This window comes from Podarcis raffonei, chromosome 2 (assembly GCF_027172205.1).
Source record: "Podarcis raffonei isolate rPodRaf1 chromosome 2, rPodRaf1.pri, whole genome shotgun sequence".
Lineage (NCBI taxonomy): Eukaryota > Metazoa > Chordata > Lepidosauria > Squamata > Lacertidae > Podarcis > Podarcis raffonei.
In genome coordinates, this window is record NC_070603.1 from 37,948,311 (window position 1) to 37,965,141 (window position 16,831).

Genomic DNA, 16,831 nt, shown 5'->3' on the forward strand with positions numbered 1-16,831 from the left:
TCTCTACCTTGATATCAATCAGTATAAGCAGGAGAGACAATTGCAAGGAGACTCTCACCCCCACCCTCTGGGGCATATTCAATCACCCCAGCCTCCCTAATCACAAGCAGATTAAACACACACACACAAAAATTTACAGCGGCAAAGCTAAAACGAACTCTAAGAAGGATGAAGAAAATGAAGACACTATGAAATGCAGTAGATGTCAACTTCTACTTATTTTTTAATTTCATCTCTTACAAGCCTTTTGGAAGCTAACATGATTAAGTTCTTCACACAATTTATTAGCATCGTGTTGGAAATCCAGCGCTATATTATGCTGTCTGAGTAATCCAATTAGCAAAATGTATTTATTTAACCAGAATATTAGCTACACACAATCCCAAATGAAGTGAAGCTCATGATCCCCGAGTTCCTCTTGCGATGCTGCGTACATTTCCCTGGCTAAGGGGAGGTTTATTCACATAAAAGGAACATTGTCGTCCCCATCTTGAATGAATAAGGTGATGTGAAATTGTTCTTAAATACATAGCTTCTTTCCAATAATGTTACCTATTGCTCCTAGGCACATCCCGTCTCCCACCTTCACCTTTAGAATATATATGCTTTCCCAGCCCTCCTTTCCTCTATGTATACACAGCTATATATTTCTAGGCAACTGAATTTCTAATTGCCTTGCAACAAAATGAACCTCTGTTCATTTTGAAATAAGCACTGCTCACATCCATCTCATTTTCCACAGTCTTGCAGAGATCTTCCACCAGACAGTTCACAAATGTTGCTAAGTTGCATGTAGTTTGCTAAATTGAAAACGAAGAGATTGCTTCCACCACATGCATGTTATGCAATTTCCCTACTTTTATTTTTTTCTATAATATGTGATAGATACTGACCATGCATACTTAGGTTTTTCTTCCTGAACAATGAGGACTGGAACCTTCTTTTTAAAAAGGAAGCTGAACGGTAGCTACACAATTCTCCCTTACTGAATGTGATCACACCATACTGAATGTGATCATAGCCGTGACTACTAACCATCTCTAACTGCCTGGGTTAGATTTATCTGGGTTTAGTTTCATCCTGTTTTTTGTTCTATTGCAAAAGTCTACGGGCCAGCTACTTTCAGAGCACCAAAATCTTATACACCCAGATTTTGTCAAAGACTGAGGAGCAGTGAGAGGGGGGTGATCTTTACCCGCTAGTGATTTTTCCACAGGCACATCTGCCAGAGGCAAAATTTGTATAAAACACCAGTGACACAATGCATATTTAGCTATTTTTTTTTCTTTAATGAGGCAGCTTGAGCAAAGGATCTCTCCTCTCTTTCTTCCCTGGCCCCTCCCATAGACATAATCAGAATGCTAAATTCTGTCTTTAACAAGATATTAACAGAAAAAAGAGCTAGAACATCCTGTGAGGTACACATGCAGATGCCGTGATGAGTCAGACAGCACAGCCAAACTAAGACATCTACCCCCAATATCCCCCTCCCAGACTAATAGCTGACAATGTATGCATTCCACATTAATGATACGTGTAGAAGGCAAAGGGGGGGGGGACACAGGCCCTTCGCCCGTTTCACTAACATTCCACTCTTCTATGTACCCACCAACATCCCCTAAGGCAACTGAGCTGGTAATAAGTTCTTCTAACTGCCTCCCACATCAAATTTGACACCAGGAGCATTTTTCTCCATTCCCACCGCTCAGCTTATAGTGCTGTCATCAACATTGATTTTGACTATTTTGGTTATGGGGGGAAAAAGTCAGTGGAAGGGGGAAAAACCCTCCCTGTGCTATTCGGATTCTTAAGTTAGTGAGAGAAAGTACAGAGGATGGGGGAGGTGAAAGGGCCTTTTCTCCTGCTGCCACTCACTGCCACCATCAGGGTCTGATCTGCACAGCCCTTTAAGCAAGGTGAAATGTGCAAAGCATTGCATTTTAGCCCCCAGAGAAGCTAATCTGCTTTATCTCCGAACTTGATGGGACCCTTGAAATGGCACCTAGACTGACTGAAGAAGCTGAACTTGTCTTTAGAAAGATGGGGGGGGGGCAGGTTTTGCAAGGACCTCTGTGTTGTAGCTGGCCGTACCTGAATCTAAACCACAAGCTTAGGTCTCTGAAGTTATTGGCTTGAACTGGGGCATGAAGAACAGTAGGCAGAAAGGCCTGCTCTGTTGGCCAGTTTTTACACTGGACTTGGCTAGTCCATGTGGCTTAATGTGGCTTGCTGCTGTTGCACCTGCCTCCATGGAACCTCACTGAGAAAAGCCCAATCTCAACCCTCTAGTAAGCATCTTTGAAGATCTGTGTGAAAGGATAACAAGCCACTCATACAATCATAGAATTGTAAAGTTGGAAGGAACCCCAAGGGCATCTAGTCCAACTCTGTGCAATGCAGGAATCTCAGCTAAAGCATCCATGGCAGATGGCCATCCAACCTCTGCTTTAAACTCTCCAATGAAGGAGAATCCACAACCTCCTGAGGGAGACCGTTCCACCATCTAACAGCTCTTCCTTTCGGATGTTTAGTCGGAATCTCCTTTCTCATAATTTGAAGCCATTGGTTCGAGACCTACCCCCCCAGAGCAGGAAGAAGCAGGCTTGCCCCATCTTCCATGTGGCATCCCTTGGGATATTTGAAGATGGCTATTATATCTCCTCTCAGTCTCTTCTGTTCCACTCCCTGCTCTTCTTCCTCCCAAGTTTGAAACATCTCCCTGGTTGTGTTTCCAAACTGCCACTCAGGATTACTCCATATGGGGTCTTCAGAAGCAGACCAAAATTCCATACTGAATGCCCAGCCACACAACTCCCTCAGAGTTCCCTCGGGAACTTAGACCATGAAGCAGCCAGATCCCTTTTAGTCATATGGTTAAGAGACATATAAGCTGTGAATCTCTATAAATTGCCTCACAATGATAATATCAGAAAATGTGCAATAGTTTGGGGATGCATTTGGAACTAGCAGTAAGAAAATATTTCATTCACCCTCCCAGATTGTGTGGACTGTAGGTAATCTTCCTATAGGCTTTATGTACAATAGCAGTTTTTCTACTGTTGGGGTGTACCAAATTTGTCTGGTGGACCCTGGATCAGCAGTCCATAGTCTGAACATTTGGCAAAGCTCCACAGTTGCAGGAACAAGCATATATTGACCAGTGCTCTGCCATGGATAAGTGAAATCCCTTCATAAGCAAGGCACATCCAGGCAGTTTCTTCTCTGGGGCCCTAACATGGTGTCACAGTTTCCAAGCAGGCTTCAGAATAAAATCCTAAAATGGGATATCATTTGCACCATGCAAATATTTTTGCCCATTAAAAATGTTTGTTTTGCACTGTTGGCTTACAGTACGACACATGATGTCACCTTCCCTTTACTGCACAAAAACTGAAGCAGCTTGCTCATCCCTCACAACTGTTACACAACCATGCAAGAAAAAAACACACCAGGCTTATTTTCAGGAGATACAAACTGGAAGATCTAGGGATAGAATTATGCAAAATGTGAAGTTCAAATGCACGGACCAGAATGCATTATGAGATGTGGGAAGGCCACATGAGTAGACTGAGGCCTCAGTCTGGGAGCAGGGAAAACACACTGGGAGGGAGGACTGCAGGGCAGAGCAGATAGGCATAAGAAATGCTGGTGAATTCTTGTCCCTAACCCCACAAAACACCTTGTGGTTCCTGAGCATTTAGTAAACAGCCCCAATCTAGTTTGTCATGTGCAATAACCAGCTAACCCTGCTTGAACATTCTCATTTCCATCAAAAGATGCATCCAGTTACTTCAATGGCATTTGGATCAGCATATTATTTATCATGAAGATCCAGGTGCACCAGCTACATATGCAAGAGTCTGCATTTCTCTCTCTCTCTCTCTCTCTCTCTCTCTCTCTCTCTCTCTCTCTTGGTCACAGAGATATCCTATATACGTTCAAGTATTTCTGGCACATTGCCATGATGGCTAGAAATTCAATCCACTCTTACAAAGATAGCCACCAATTTCTATACGCCACAGTGAGATCAAACCAAAAGTATATTCTTTTGTTTTCAAATCTGAATTCAGAATCCAAAACCTGTAGAGACACAATCTAGGAGTAGAAATGCTCCCATCCATCTAAATTGTGGGGGTAACAATCTTCAGGTAAGAAAAAACAAGGCGGGTCAGGTTGAAGGAGAACAATTGGCCCAATGTCACCGAGTGAGCTTCGTATTTGAGTGTGGGATTTGAACTCACATCTCCCTGACCACTCAAAGAAGAACCATGCCTCTAACAAGCTGCACAGGAGGTGATGGAGTTCAACATATTCTACTCTGCTCCAGGCAGCCTTCTGGAGTGGCATCAGGTGGCCCGAGGGCACTGCAGACACTCCTGGAGTGTCTGCAGTGCCCCCTGGCCACCTGATGCCATGATGTGACCACCGTGCAACTGGTAGGCATTAGGAAACCAGCTGAAGAGCAGAGCAGGAAGAGAGAGGAGGAAGCAAGCTCAGAGAGCAGAGAAATGATTCTAATAAACATCGGACAACAACAGAAGTGGGCCCTTTCCCTCCCTTCTTGTCTTATTACATTGGGAGATGTGGGAGGGATTGTTCATAAATACACCCAGCCACTTCCTTGGCTGGGCCCCAAATGGTGGCGAGGAAGGCAGCTTACAGTTCAGCAATGCTTTTAATGAATTGGCTAAGCGAAAGCTAGTTGTGCCTGAAATGGTTAATTCATTCCCCTCAGCCTGAAGCCTTAATGACTGATTAATTTCTTTCTCCCTTTGAAGAAGCCTCTGAATTAGCAATATGCTCGCACACCTCACTCCCGCACCCACCCTCATCTCTCTGTTGATATTTGCAGGTTGGAGCTGGGCTCAAATTAATTCCTCCCCCCCCCCTGGCTTTGCACACTCTGGGCTGCTTTACCCAACAGACAGGCAAAGCTGTAAAGAGTTGAGTTCCCCTTCCTTTATGGCGGCACAGAAGAGAGGCTCTCAACCACAGCCGGGAAGAGAAAGCCATCTTGCTATTGTCTTCTTCTCTTGCTCGCATTTGCAGCTTGGAGACTTTTTTTTATTTCCCTTTTTATTATCATTAGGCAAGGTTTCCCAACTCACCCCCCCCCTCACAACTCCCCATTCCCAAGAACCGTGAGCGAGTGCATGAGCCAGAGCTGATTTATGGTTATTAAAACCAGACAGACTCTGGCAGCGGGCAAGAAAAGAACAATGCGAACGGCGCTTCCCTGCTGATGTTTATGGGGACTGTGTTCTTCCTTTGGTACCAGTCATTGGTCCCTCTGGTCTCCCTTCTCCACCCCCCCCCATGATAGAAGCAAAAGGAGGGAGGCTGAGTATGTGTGATTGGATCTGTCTGTCTGTGTATGCGCTCATACCTAGAGGGAGTTCTGCATAATCATTTTCCTCACTGCTGCACTGCTGGTACAATCTGCATATGCGGCACAGCATGGCAGAAAGGAAAAAAGAGACCCAGTTAAAGCCTAGCTAGAGAAGTTCAGTCCTGTCTCTCTGCACAGCCATACTTCCACAAGCACACATATACCCCTCTTCCCTGGATAATGGAAAGTGTGGTGACCTCATTCCAAGATGGAAGGAGCCGGGGTCTCTCTCACAGTGCGGCAGTTCCCGCCTGCCACTCTATTATTTATTCACACACTGTCTTAAGTCTCTGCCACTGCGTCTGCCCCTTTGTATCCCTGTGCTTCTGCCTCTCGAACAATGAATCTCTTGGTCTTTTTCAATCCCCTTCCATGTTGCTTACTTATCACCTCGGGGCAATATAATGGGATAGAATGTGTCTGCAACAACCTTGCCCCATCCATCAGCCAGGGACTGCAGCCCTCAATGGGAAAGTGACTGAAGGCATTACATTGCTACATGGGTACTCTGTGAAAAAGTGCCTCTCTGTCATGTCTATACAGTAATGGGAATTAAAGAGAAAGGCAGGGAAAAGCAGAAAAGCGCCAATGGACTTCGACTTGAAATTTCTCATTCTGAACTGTGTGCGTGTGTATAATGCAACACAATGTCTGCGTAAGGTGTGGACTGCCAATTACTGGCAAGCAGCAACTTCTAAGACTGCTGGGCACTTTCCCCATCTTCTCTAGTTCCTAGGTTCACAAATATTGCTTGAAGCTTGTGGGGTGCATGGACCCCAAGATCCATCTTGTATATGTTTGCTTTTAAATTTTCATATATGTTTCTCAGTCACTTTGTGCTCTCACCAATCTGTGTGTCATATTCCAAGGCAAATGAAGCTCTGTGTTCCCTTATAACCTTTCCCCTTTTTGGCCAAAGTGGATGAAGTTTACAGGCACAGCGTGGATTAAGCCTGGCAAATAGATATGGGGTTTTGGTAGTGGAACTTTAAAAGAAGGTAAGAAATATGTTTTTTGAGGAGAGAAATGTAGAATCAAGAAGTAACTGAAGAAGATGGAGATCATTAACCCTTTCCCCCAGAAAATACTCAGAATTGTTTCTCCAAGTGACTTTTGCCCTGAAGAGTTCCAAATATTCAGACTTCCGTCTGTAGGGATGGTGTGGCAGGTGGAAAATGCTTGGAGAGAATTTTTTTAGGAAGAGAGAAACAAAAACTGGGGGAACGGATAAATTAACCTCCCTTCTCACACCACTTCCCTCCCTGCTTGATTCCCTGCCCGCCCGCTCTGTCGCAGAGCTGATTTTATTAATTTTTTATTGATCGCAGTCTTGTGCTCACATACCTGATGGAATGTCTCATTGAACTGAATTGGAATTACTTTGAGTGAACATGGTTGGGATTGCAATGTAAAAATTGCACTGGACTCTGTTACAACATTTGCAGATAGCTTTACCAGAGTATTTACCTTAAATGGAATTACAAAGCACAGAAAAACAGTGTCCAAATCTGCTCTCATTCATTCATTCCTTCTTTGGCTGCTTTTGTGTGCCCTTCCCTCTTCTCAATCCACAGTAGTAAATGTTTGGGCTGGGTGTTCACCAGTATGTGGATGATACCCAGCTCTACCTCTCCTGCAAATCAGAACCAGTGAAGGTCCTGTGTGAGTGTCTGGAGGTGGTTGGAGGATGGATGGCGGCTAACAGAGTGAGGATGAATCCCGACAAGGCGGAAGTACTATTTTGGAGGGACGGAGGTGGGCAGGTATGGAGGACTCCCTGGTCCTGAAATGGTGTTCCCCTGAAAGACCAAGTGCGCAGCCTGGGAGTCATTAGAAGACATCTGAAGTATTGGGAAGTTTTAAATGTTTCAAGTTTTATTATGTTTCAATATATGCTGTAAGCCACCCAGAGTGGAGGGGAAATCCAGCCACATGTGCAAGGTATAAATATATAACAACAACAACAATTTATAGGCTGCCTTTCAATTACAGTGTTCCATGTCAGTTTACAATAGCTGTAAGCAACTGGTCATGTTTGTTCTAATGCAGGCACAGAAAACAGAAGCACTTGCATCAGAAAAGGCATCTTCCGGGATCCTTACTTGAGAACAATTAATGAGGATTACTCACTGAAGAGCTCTTTTTACTAACCGCCCTCTCAAAACTCATAAGTGAGGTGGGTTAAAGTGTAGTAGAAGAGTGCTTTTTCTCACTCCCACTGCCCTTTCAATGAATATTCATGGTGAAGGTAAGGAACCTGATTCCCAACATACATAGCACTAATCATATTAATTATCCTCAAACAACCACAGTTCCCTAGTTCTTTTTACACTGAATGCAACGGTATGATCTTGTATTTTAAAGCTATTTATTTTAATCACCATTACCTGGTTGTTGTTTTTGTGCCTCTGTCCACCACACTAACACAATTTATCTCAGGGCTTTGGTGATAATCTGGTAACATCCTAAATCTCTTTTATCTGAGGGCTAGTTCCCTTGACACATTTTAGCACCTCAAGGGCTGCTCCTGAAAAGCCATCCCTTATGCAAAAATATTAAGTATAATTTATAGCATCCTGGTTGTGGTACTATCAAGCATCCAGTAACACCTCTCTGTTCTTTGCTTCACAGAAACTGAACCTCTCACCTCAGCAGAAGGAGACCCAATGCAGGAGGTGCATGTGGTAAGCAAACAAACACCCCAGGTACGTTCCTCACTCACCCCCATGGTGCATGCCAGCACAGGAATGCAAACAAATGGTACAGACCCTATACAGTAGCTGTAGCCATGGCCATTGCAGCAGCTAACCAGCACAGACAACACATCACATGCCCCAGGCACACCCACCACACACTCTGCCTAACACAGAGGCACACGCAACAGCCATGTGATATGGCACAACCAGGTAAACAAATGCACATTAAATTATACCATTTGGGCTATCCTGAGCACAGAAAGCTGGCATAAGTTACTCCAGGGTAAGTTAAGTTGGCATGAAGTACGCTGATCTGGAGCCCATTCAGGAGGCCCTGAGAGTGGCAAACACAGGCTGAGCTTCTAAACAAGAGTCAACTCAGCCGGTATCACCATGGGAACTGTGCCCACCTGTGGACCCACAGGGAGAGCTCCCAGGTGCCTTTATCAGATGTGTATGAACTGCGGGGAGGATGCCATCTATACCCAGTGATTTGTTAATTTTAATTTGTCATCTATAGTGAAGGCAGATGCAATTCATTCAGCTTCTCTGAGGTCTCCTTTTTTTCTTTACTATACCTTCAACTCCCTTGTCATCCAGAAGTCCAATTGCTTCCCTAGCCAGTTCCCTGCTTTTAGTGTATTTAAAGAATGTTTGTATTGTTGGTCTTAGAACCTCAGGGTTGTTTTTCGTTTTGTTTTTGTTTTGTTTTGTTTTGCAGCCCTTATTGTCTACCTGCAAGTTATTTGCAAAATTTTGCATTCATTTTTGTTCTCATTTGGGCAAGACTTCCATTTTCTGAAGGAAGACTTTTTGCCTCTAATAGCTGTCTTGACTCTGCTCATTAACCACCTTGGCATCCTCTTGGATTAGATGGCATTGTTCCTGAATGCTTGTGTACATCTTAGCTGAGCTACTTTTATTGTGGCTTTCAATGACACTACTCAGATAAACCTCTTAGTTATCCCTATTCCTCTTCACACCCCTTTCCTGAAATGACACATACAGCTGGTTGGGCTTTAGGAAATCTAGGAACCTTAGACTTAAAAGATGGCCAGATGGCCTAAGCAGCATTTAACCCACAAGGATAGAAACTGCTTGCAAGATTCAAATCAAATAGTTGTCTCTTACTTTGAGGGGTTACTACAGAGCTAGAGTTAGTTACATGAGCACATATCCTGAGGTGAAAGACTTTTTAAATGTGCATTGGTGTGTCTTGTCTGGCTGTCTGATTCAGTTTGCTGTGGAATTAATGGGCAAATCTGACACAGAAGTGAGTTAAAGCTGAGTGTGAGATCCCCTGAATAATGAGGGCCTCATCTCTCTTTTTACCTCAGAGTAATTGAGCTCATTGATTCTGCCCTACCATAACAGGAACAGCCAAAATATCATTCTGCCACACTGAATCTAAAGCTGTGGTATGTCGCCAGCTAGGAAATTGGATAACTAAACTTGGAAAATCCTCTACTTTTGCGACTGACTCTTGAAGGAGCTGGGAGAAGTATTTACTGTGCCACGGAACGGCTTTAACTACAATCACCCAATGTACAGTCTTTCATGATGCTCATCTATTCCCCCATCCCTGCCTACCTGTTACCATATAAAGGCTCTGCATTGTGACTGTGATGTGTGAGTAGGTTTTTCCACAACTGTGAGGGCTAGAAACTTGTTTTTCCTAACTGAATGCTGATTATAGGAATCTAGCTTTGCAGGCTATAAATAGACATGGCACACTTTCTTCTGCATGGTACAGTTTCATCCAAGGGCAGCACTCAGAATATAGTAGTCCATTCACACAATACGGAATCTAGTCTAATGTGTGAGCGGGGGGCTGGCTTTATAGTTAGGAGGGAGCAATGAGGGTAGGCACAGGAAGCCCCCATCTATTAAGGGAACAAGCAAAATCAGCTGCATGCATTGATGTGGGTTTCCACTTTTTGGTGATAATGATAATGAAATTGTCCAGATAACCAGCATGATGTTGGGAGAAAGAAGAAACCGGCACATGAGGGTCTCACCTTGAACTCCTCTTTGAAGCTCCTAGCAAGAGATCATGCTGTGGTTCAGCATCTAGGCCCTCAACCCGACATTGTCTCTTGTGTCCACATCAAACCCAAATACACAAAGTTAATGACCCAGTGCACTTTGAAATATGAACGAGAGCTTTCCCAACTCACCTTCTGTAACAGGTATCTTCAAAATGATAAAAAAATTTTTTTGCTAAAAATTCCCATTAGGCTAGTAAGCAGCCCTTTATCTCGATTCTAAAATGGTAAACCTTGCAGGCTAAATCATGATGGGAAATTAAACAGTATGACAGGACAAAGAAGTTCTTGAGCCCCCCATGTCATCATAAAACACACAAGCGAACCTGTCACTTTGATGTCGCGCTCGATGAAATCCCTACCTGCTCTTGACTCCTTCAAAGGCTGCCTTCTGGCAAGGACTTATCTGATGGTTTATTCGTTGCTGAAAGACAGAAGAAAAATAAAATAAAATATTGAGCTAATATGGAGATTTACAGTTGGTGTTATTGTTTTTTCTACATTTGGATAATGGTATCACTAATGAGGGCTGTAAGAGCAACTTTTACAAAAAAAATAAGCACCATATTGTGATATTCTGTCCGATCTGATATTTCTCCTCAATCTCCAAAACTGGGTAAATAGAGAACAAGGCATTCTGCCTTCACAACTGGCCAAAATGTAGCATGAGAAGCAAACTTTGGTGTTCCCAGAAAGACCAGCTGCAATACCTGATCAATTCAAGTAATTTAACTGATTGTGTACCCTCTTGTTCATTAAGTAATCCACTGAATCTTCCCCACTGACTAAATTCTGCCAAGATGCCTATGCAAGGCTGGGCTTCTTCAAAACAGATAAACATTTTAATTAAATGCCTGACTAGCTAGATTTTTTAAAAGTCAAATGTAAGAGCACTGTTTCCCATTTTTAGACATTGAGAATGATATATTTTTAGACATTGAGAACAACAAGTGCAAAACCAGAAATGCAACTGTATACAAATTTACCTAACAGTAAGTCCAACTGAACTCAATGGGTGATTGCAATGTTAGAGTAATCTGCTTAAACCTCTGGATTTAAGTAATGGGCAGCACAATCCAAAGGCCTCCTTATGGTGGGCTGTGGGGGTGGGTTTGGATTGAGCAGAGGTGTCCCTCTGCTCAGCTCTGCTTCTAGCGTTTTGGGTGACAGCTCTTGGGGGTTGTCATGATGAACGTCTGCACTTCCAGATTTACTCCACTCCACTCCACTGCAGGTTTGAGGAGATGTGCAACCCATCACCTGACCCCAGCAATACCGCAAGGTATAGCTAGCAAAACAGCAGAAGCTGGTAAAAGGTTCTCTGTGCCACTATAAGGCCTCTAGTGACAGTGCTCTTTCAAGGGGAGTGCAATCCAGTCCAGAACAGGACATGTACCTAATTCCCTAACATCGGTACCACTTATGCACAGTATCTTCACCCTGTCAAGATACAACTTCGGTTTATCACCCACTGTCCATCACATTACTAGATCAAAGCACTGATCTGACATCTGTAGAGGTTTGGCAGAATATGACCTAGCCACCACTATGGCCCTGAGAACATCTGCCTATCCAAGTGGCCCCAGTCTAGAGCAATCTACCCCAGAACCTGCATTATTCAGGCCTCAACCTAACAACCCTAATTATTACAAAAAATAAGACAAGTGGATATTGCCCATGATTTAAAGAACCCCCATCTCTTCCAATCTGACCCTCAGGTAAGTAGGAATAGCTTGGCAAGGAAATAGTCTTTTTGCACCAGATGGCTCCCTAGTACTAGGTAAATCCAGCTCTCTTAGGCTTTCACACAAAGAGGCTTAAAATTAATTAGCAGCTCCATTAAAAAAAGAAAGAATACAAAGCAGTTGCTGTAGCATAAAGGAGAGTGAGAAAGGAGACTGATTAGGAGGGGTTTTTTCAGTGCTTTTAGGCCAAAGGGATGAATTATAGCTTACAAAAGAGGTGATTTTTATTCCACAGAGAGGTTAAAGGTATTTACAAGCTGATGCTTTGATGCTGTTTTGTTTTAAGGCATTTGTGGAGCTATTTTGTGAGATGACAGTTTCGGCATCATCACTTTGAATTCAGCATTCTCCGGAATGAAAATGAGAAGGAGAAGATTGGTTTTTCTCACCAGAATAATCAACAAGAAGCAGCCAGGTTGTTTATGGTTGCCTGGTGACCATGAAAAGAGCAGCTTCCCTCACTCAGGATCTATTTCGAGCTGGCATGTCACACTGCCACGTTAAAGCTAAATGCAGCAGGAAAGGTGACTTGAATGGGACTCAGCCCTGCAAGAGGAGCCACTAAAAAAAAAGTGGGGGGAAGGAAAGGAACAAAGCAGCTGTGTATGTAATGTACCTTTAAGCACAAAGGGAGCTTCCTTGAAGATAATGGGATTATGATCTCCCTTTTAAGTTAAGCATTTGCTTAAGAGGTGCTCAGCCTAATGTGACAGCATCTCTACACATTGGCCAGTGTTTTCCTCCAACCCATTTCACATATGTGTCCTTCTCAACACCTGAAAACATTGTACAGAACAATCCTATCCGTGTTCATGCCAAAGCAAATTGTCATTGAGTCCAATGGATTTCACTTGCTAGGAAGGCTGCTTAGCAGGGCAGTAACCAGGATGGTGGAAGCAACCTGTGACCACCACACAACCATTTTGGGATTAGGTGCATCCGGCACAGTATGCATGCTTGCTCAGCGTTCATGTGAAGGATTCATGCTATGAACAGAAAGTACTAATGCTGTTCATTACTTTGACTGGAGAGACCAGAAACACTTTCCCCTCTCTCACAGGGATGGGCAAATCTGTCCATTTCAGTCTTTCATGCTTCTAGTCTTAAGTTGAGTTCTCTATCAGTTTGATTGGTTTTTTTCCAAGACTGCATGAAATTTCACCAGCAGTTTCATGCCAATGTCTCCCAATATACAAATTTCTGCATGCATTTCCTCCCTCATGTGCCCCTTTTTTTTTTAAAAAAAAGCAATTGCCCCTTATATAGTGCATTTTCGTATGTTATGTTCACTGTTATGCACATTGTCGTGCATACTTTATCTTAGTGTATGCATTATTGTACACTTTACTTGGCTGGGGTACCGCACTGTAAAATTTGAAGAAGTGTAAATTTTGAAGGATGGCTGAGCAGGGGTCGGCAAACTTTTCCGCCGGCGGGCTGGATCGTCCACCCGCAGGAGCCATGGGGGGGGGGGTCTGCAGCTTCCTATTGGCTGCAGGAGCTTCCTGCAGCCAACAGAAAGCCGTGGCTGCATCCTGGAAATCAATCCCCACACCGAGCTACCGCGCCGGTTTAGCTCCATGCGGGGACTGAGTGAGCGGGCGGCAAGGGCCGGGGGCCGGTTTAACAACCCCCTGGGCTGTATCCAGCCCGCGTACCATAGTTTGCTGACCCCTGAAGTATAGCTTCAGCGAGTTCGCCTTTAAGAGTGAACTGAGTGGAATTTCTCCTCCATTCCTACTCATAGATACAAAACATGGCAGCGTAGTGGTGTTGGTTTGGTTCACACAACACATCCTCTGCAGGAACATTTCAGAAGGTAAGTAATTGCCCAGATGTCACAGCCATCTTTGTCAATTGCTAGCATATTTGCAAATCTAATAAGGGACCTGTATGGTTTCAAATTGGAGGGGGGCCATGTGCTGAGACTTCTGCATTGCAGGGGGTTGGACCCTCAGGGACCCTTCCAACTCTACAATTCTATGATTCTATGAACTACCGGTAGCTACCAGTCCTTGTCCTAGATGCCCCTTACCCTCCCAACATTTATTTATTTAACAAAATTTATATACTGCTTGACTGCAGTAAAACCTCTGAGTGGTTTATACAAATATCTATTCCATTATCAATTAAAAAATAGTTAAAATGAACATGCCCACATAAAACAATCAGATACAGAAGAGGATAAGGTTCCCACACCTTTAAATATTGCATAGAAGAGGAAGTTTTGGCAGGTGGCAGCTCATCAAGAAGAGGGCACAGAGCCACTTCCTTTGTTACCTTAATAGCCCATACTTGGGGGGCCACTACCTCACCAGGAAGCTAGCCTGGCTATTCCAGGAATTGAATCTGTGCTGGATCCAGGTATTAGAAGGGGGCTCAGGCATATATCCTACCTATCACAAACTCATAACAGTAGTAACAAAGCTTTTAAGTATTACTTTACCTACTTAGTCATTGTAAATATTCAGTAAGGCTATTTTTGGGAGAGGACTGTAGTGTTTGTTACGTAAGAGCTGCGTCCTCATTTGCATCTGGCCATCCTGTCTCCACTTGAGCACTTTTGCTTGACCCAGCCTTACATTTACTCAGGCCTCCTTAGCCCCATGCAGCCTGGATTCATTCTTTCAGCACCAAGCTTGAACCCCATCAGCTCGGGATAAACTGTGGGGCTTGCAAAACTGATGTCATTGCAATCAGATCTGGATCTGGGAAAAAGTCTCCCCACCCCCGGTGTCCACAAATCTCAATTAGATAATCCATGACAGACGGCCATCCAAACTCTGCTTGAAAACCTCCAAGGAAGGAGATTCCACAACCTCCGGAGGGAGTCCGTTCCACTGTCAAACACCTATTTCTGAAAGTTCTTCCTGATGTTTAGTCAGAATCTCCTTTCTTGTAACTTGAAGCTATTGGTTTAAGTCCTACCCTCCAGAGCAGGAGGAAACAAGCTTGCTCCCTCTTCCATTTGATAGTCCTTCAGATATCTGAAGATGGCTATCATATCTCCTCTCAGTCATCCTCTCTTCTTCAGGCTCAACATACCCATCTTCCTCAGCTGTTCCTCATATCTGTTCTTTGTCTTGGAAATGTGCTTACATGGCAGCAGGTGGTCCATGATTTTTATTATTATGAACCACTCTGGAATCAATTTTTGATGAACAGTGGTATATAAACATTGTAGATAAATCAAATAAACAACATTTCTCATGGTGCTGTGGAGAAATACCAGGTTCCACTGCAGGGGTGAGGATCCTGTGGCCCCCCCAGATGTTGCTGGACTATAACTCCCACCATCACTGACCACTGCTCATGCTGCTGATGAAAATTGGAGTCCAACAACATCTGGAGGGTGGTAGGTTCCCATGCCTGGTCTACTGAGTGTCTGCTCCTGATTGTGAAACAATGGTGTGTGTGATTAAAAATACCAAACAAAAAGAAGAACGAGTGCAATTTGAAATGGAGAAATCCTGCTCATGAGCCAAAGGTAATTTGCAGGCATTTAACTGACAGGAAACGGGTAAATTGCTTATGGATATTTCCCAAAGAAAGAAGGGAAGTTCATCAAACACAATTTTGATATGAATTTTGTCTTTAGCTCTAGGGAACTAGATAAGATTCTGAGTTATTAGATATTAGCCTGGAGCATTGTGATAACATTAGATATTATTTATCATTAAAGCCAGCCAGGAGGAAAGAGCCATTTTTTTGTGGGGGAGAACAATATGTTCTTGAAACAAGAAGGAGCGGGGGAAAGCGAAGAAACCACACTGAGCTGTAATACCAAAGCTTTCAATATTATACATCTTATTTCCTTGCTTTAGCTCAGAGTGAAGTTAAGATGCTTAATGCTTAATGAAAACAGAACTTCTTGTGTTTGACAAAAACCCCAGGAATGTATAAAGTGTTTGAAACATTGGTTGTGTTTGCACGAAATGCTACTAAGCTATAAACCTTGGCTTAATAAAACTTACTCTGTGCAAGCTGTGTACTGGCACATGTAGCCCAAACACTTTGCTCCTCCCTTCATGTGAGCAGGTAAACAAACGGTGAAGGAGATAGCTTAGCATTATGTTCAAACCCAGGACTGTGGTTTCTTTCACCCTAATTAACCCACGATTACAAAGCCAGCAGCAAAGCATGGTGAAACACTATCAAGGAATTGTGGCTGTTTAGGTAAAACAAGACACGGTCCTAGGTTCAGACATAACAATGAGCTAGCCCCTTTGTGTACCTCAGGGGTGGAGAACCTCCAGGCCTCTCCAACTGGCCCTTGAGGCTTATAGGCCAGTGTTTCCCAAACTTGGGTCTCCAGTTGCTTTTGGACTACAATTCCTATCATCCCTGACCACTGGTCTTGCTAGGGATGATGGGTGTTGTAGTCCAAAAGCAGTTGGAGACGCAATTTGGGAAACACTGTTCTAGACCATGCACTCTCCCCTCACTGACTTTTATCCGCAACCTCCTCAGGCCTTTTCACCTGGTTGCAATGTGTTATAAACAATATAATTCAGTCATCCAAGGCACAGAATTACACGCGAATGTGGCAGGTAGGACTAAATGGAGATTGTTATTCCACACACAATCTGGAGTTCGTAAGTGCCTTTTTATTTCACCCCTGCTTATAGCCATGTATAACATACGTTCCAACATGTTGAGGCCAAAAACCGGGGTGCACACCTGCACAAGAGCATGGAGCCAAAAAACACATGCTTTGAGGTGCAGCAATCTCACATGTTTTGGGGCATACCCCCTAACGGGATGTCCGGTATGGTGTAACTGTACAATAATCTGAATGCTACAGAGCAGACCTGGATGTTTTGTGATTTTAAGCCATAGATTTTGGGGGAAATGGTACGGAAGATCCCTTGCTATTCCCTGGTGAAAACATCACGGGATATAATCGTTTATTTTGTAAAATAATTAATTCTTTCAGTGTAGTGAATTACTCACTCC

The 16,831-nt window shown here is 43.6% G+C and overlaps 1 protein-coding gene across 1 annotated transcript in view; it reads right to left on the reverse strand.

The window, feature by feature from the left end:
- Positions 1 to 16,831, reverse strand: part of TNRC6C (trinucleotide repeat containing adaptor 6C) — a 419,247-nt gene that overhangs the window by 266,389 nt on the left and 136,027 nt on the right. Inside the window, exon 3 of the mRNA XM_053376050.1 lies at positions 10,493 to 10,554. Coding sequence (XP_053232025.1) covers positions 10,493 to 10,554 — 62 coding nt within the window. The remainder of the gene's footprint in view (positions 1 to 10,492; positions 10,555 to 16,831) is intronic.